The 1,956-nt window shown below is 39.8% G+C and overlaps 1 protein-coding gene across 2 annotated transcripts in view; it reads right to left on the reverse strand.

The window, feature by feature from the left end:
- The window catches only part of slc2a15a (solute carrier family 2 member 15a), a 30,469-nt gene that overhangs the window by 14,781 nt on the left and 13,732 nt on the right, over positions 1 to 1,956 (reverse strand). The window contains exon 7 of one of the 2 annotated variants that reach the window (XM_042218703.1): positions 1,596 to 1,792. In XM_042218703.1, the coding sequence (XP_042074637.1) occupies positions 1,596 to 1,792 (197 nt within the window). The remainder of the gene's footprint in view (positions 1 to 1,595; positions 1,793 to 1,956) is intronic. The other variant, XM_005917052.3, reaches the window with a different exon arrangement.

Here is a 1,956-nt window from a genome sequence, read left to right on the forward strand (position 1 = left end):
CTTAAAGAAGTCCAGACGCTTTTCTTTGCAAGCTCCTTTGACTACGATGACCTGGATGACTGAGAACCTTCACAGACATACTGAGTTTTCTGTTTTCCAGCCTGAAAGTTCAGAGTTTTGTGTTGTGCAGGTTCACTCATTCACATCTTGGCGTTTACAGAGCCTGTGCCTGAGTCTGCCAACTTAAAGACTGTTAATTGTGCTCTTGGAACAGTCCTCTCAAAAAATATATTTTTTGTGTGAGCTGTGTGGAGGCTTTTGCTTCTCCCAGAGTCGAGTGCCCCACTAATCCCTGTCTGAGCCTGGGGCAGAGGTCTCCATGCAGCCAGCAGACTCTATGCTGTCAGCGTGTGAGTGCGAGCGCTTCAGCGCCAGAGCCCGTTCCACATGGTCTCCACATTCCAAAGATTCCTCAGTCTGGGTCATTGCAGTCCCAGACTTCAGTGGACTCCACACTGCCAGGAATCCGCCCAATGGCAAGGGTTAAATGCCTTCCCCGTAAGATGAAAAAAGCAGACAGGACTACTGGGAAGTCAGCAAAGAGAGATGGCAAAGGAAAAAGTTTATGGGGAATTGTATGTGAGGCTGGACACAAAGAATAACAAAAGGATTTCTATTCAGTGGCTAGAGAGGGAGAGGTCAAGCTGGGTGTGCAGCAGGTCAGGGTAACACTGATTACATGGAAATGTACAAATGAGTACTTTGAAGATCTGATTATGAAAATGATGAAGACAGAGAGGAGAAGGAAGTGCAGAGGATTAGGGCAGCTAGGAAGAGGATGGAGGTCAAGCAGAAATCTGCACGGAGTATTATTTAATTCAATTACATTTCTATTAATTCAAATCAGAACAGCAGTCGCCTCATGGTGATATTTAGATATATACTGTATTTATATTGTAAAGTAAAGAACCTAAAATAATACAGAGAAAAGAGTGAATGCCAAGACATGATGTTCACAAATAACACTGTGATATGTAGAGTAGGAAGCAGGTAGAAGAGAGCGAGTCAGTAGAAGTAATAAATAACACATGAAAATGACAGAGAGACATGATGTAACATCATGTTGGGGCTGGTCCTAACAGCACTAGCTGCTTCAGGCTCTATTTGTGAAGAGCACATTAACTTAATAACAATGGTAGTAAGATAGTACTGCTGGGATGTCTTCTAACAAGCTAACATGAGCCTCATGAGTCATTTGACTTACTGCATTTTAAAAAAGGATTTAAATTAGGTTTTGTTGAGTGTTTAATGTTTTTTGTGTAAAACCTTTTTTTGTTTGAACAATTAAATGATGGATGAATAATAACGTATTTAGAAATATTTATTTATAATTACACATATTATTTATTATTCGTTAAATTCTCACATGATTAATTTAATGTCTCACTCCACAAATTACGTTAAAAAGTCATTTGTAAATGAGTTTCATATTTTATATTCATATTTAACTGCAGACTTGCTGATCCATTCATAACATGCTTTATTTCAATGTGCGTGACTCTCTTGCTCCTCCATGCTTTAACACCTCAGCAGCTGTAAAAATGCAAAAAGGTTGATTTCTGCTACAACATCTACACGTGTGTATAACTATTTACTGTTCTTACAGCGTCGATGCCAGACAGCTGCATGCCAATGTTGATGACCACCACACTCAGCACCTGCCATCGGACCGTGTCATCCAGCATCAGTTTCCACACTGACAGTGTTTCCACTGACAACAGGGAGCGCTGCTCCTCCTGCATCTCTTCAATCTCAGCCTGGATGTTACATTTAGCTCTGTACCACTTCAGAGCTAAGAGAAAAGAGTAGCGTGGTTATAGTGCATCGTTTAAAAATACACACACACCACATATACTTACCTATCTATCTATCTATCTATCTATCTATCTATCTATCTATCTATCTATCTATCTATCTATCTATCTATCTATCTATCTATCTATCTATCTATCTATC

Source organism: Haplochromis burtoni, unplaced genomic scaffold, assembly GCF_018398535.1.
Source record: "Haplochromis burtoni strain Fernald_Lab_line unplaced genomic scaffold, NCSU_Asbu1 Contig_22, whole genome shotgun sequence".
NCBI lineage: Eukaryota > Metazoa > Chordata > Actinopteri > Cichliformes > Cichlidae > Haplochromis > Haplochromis burtoni.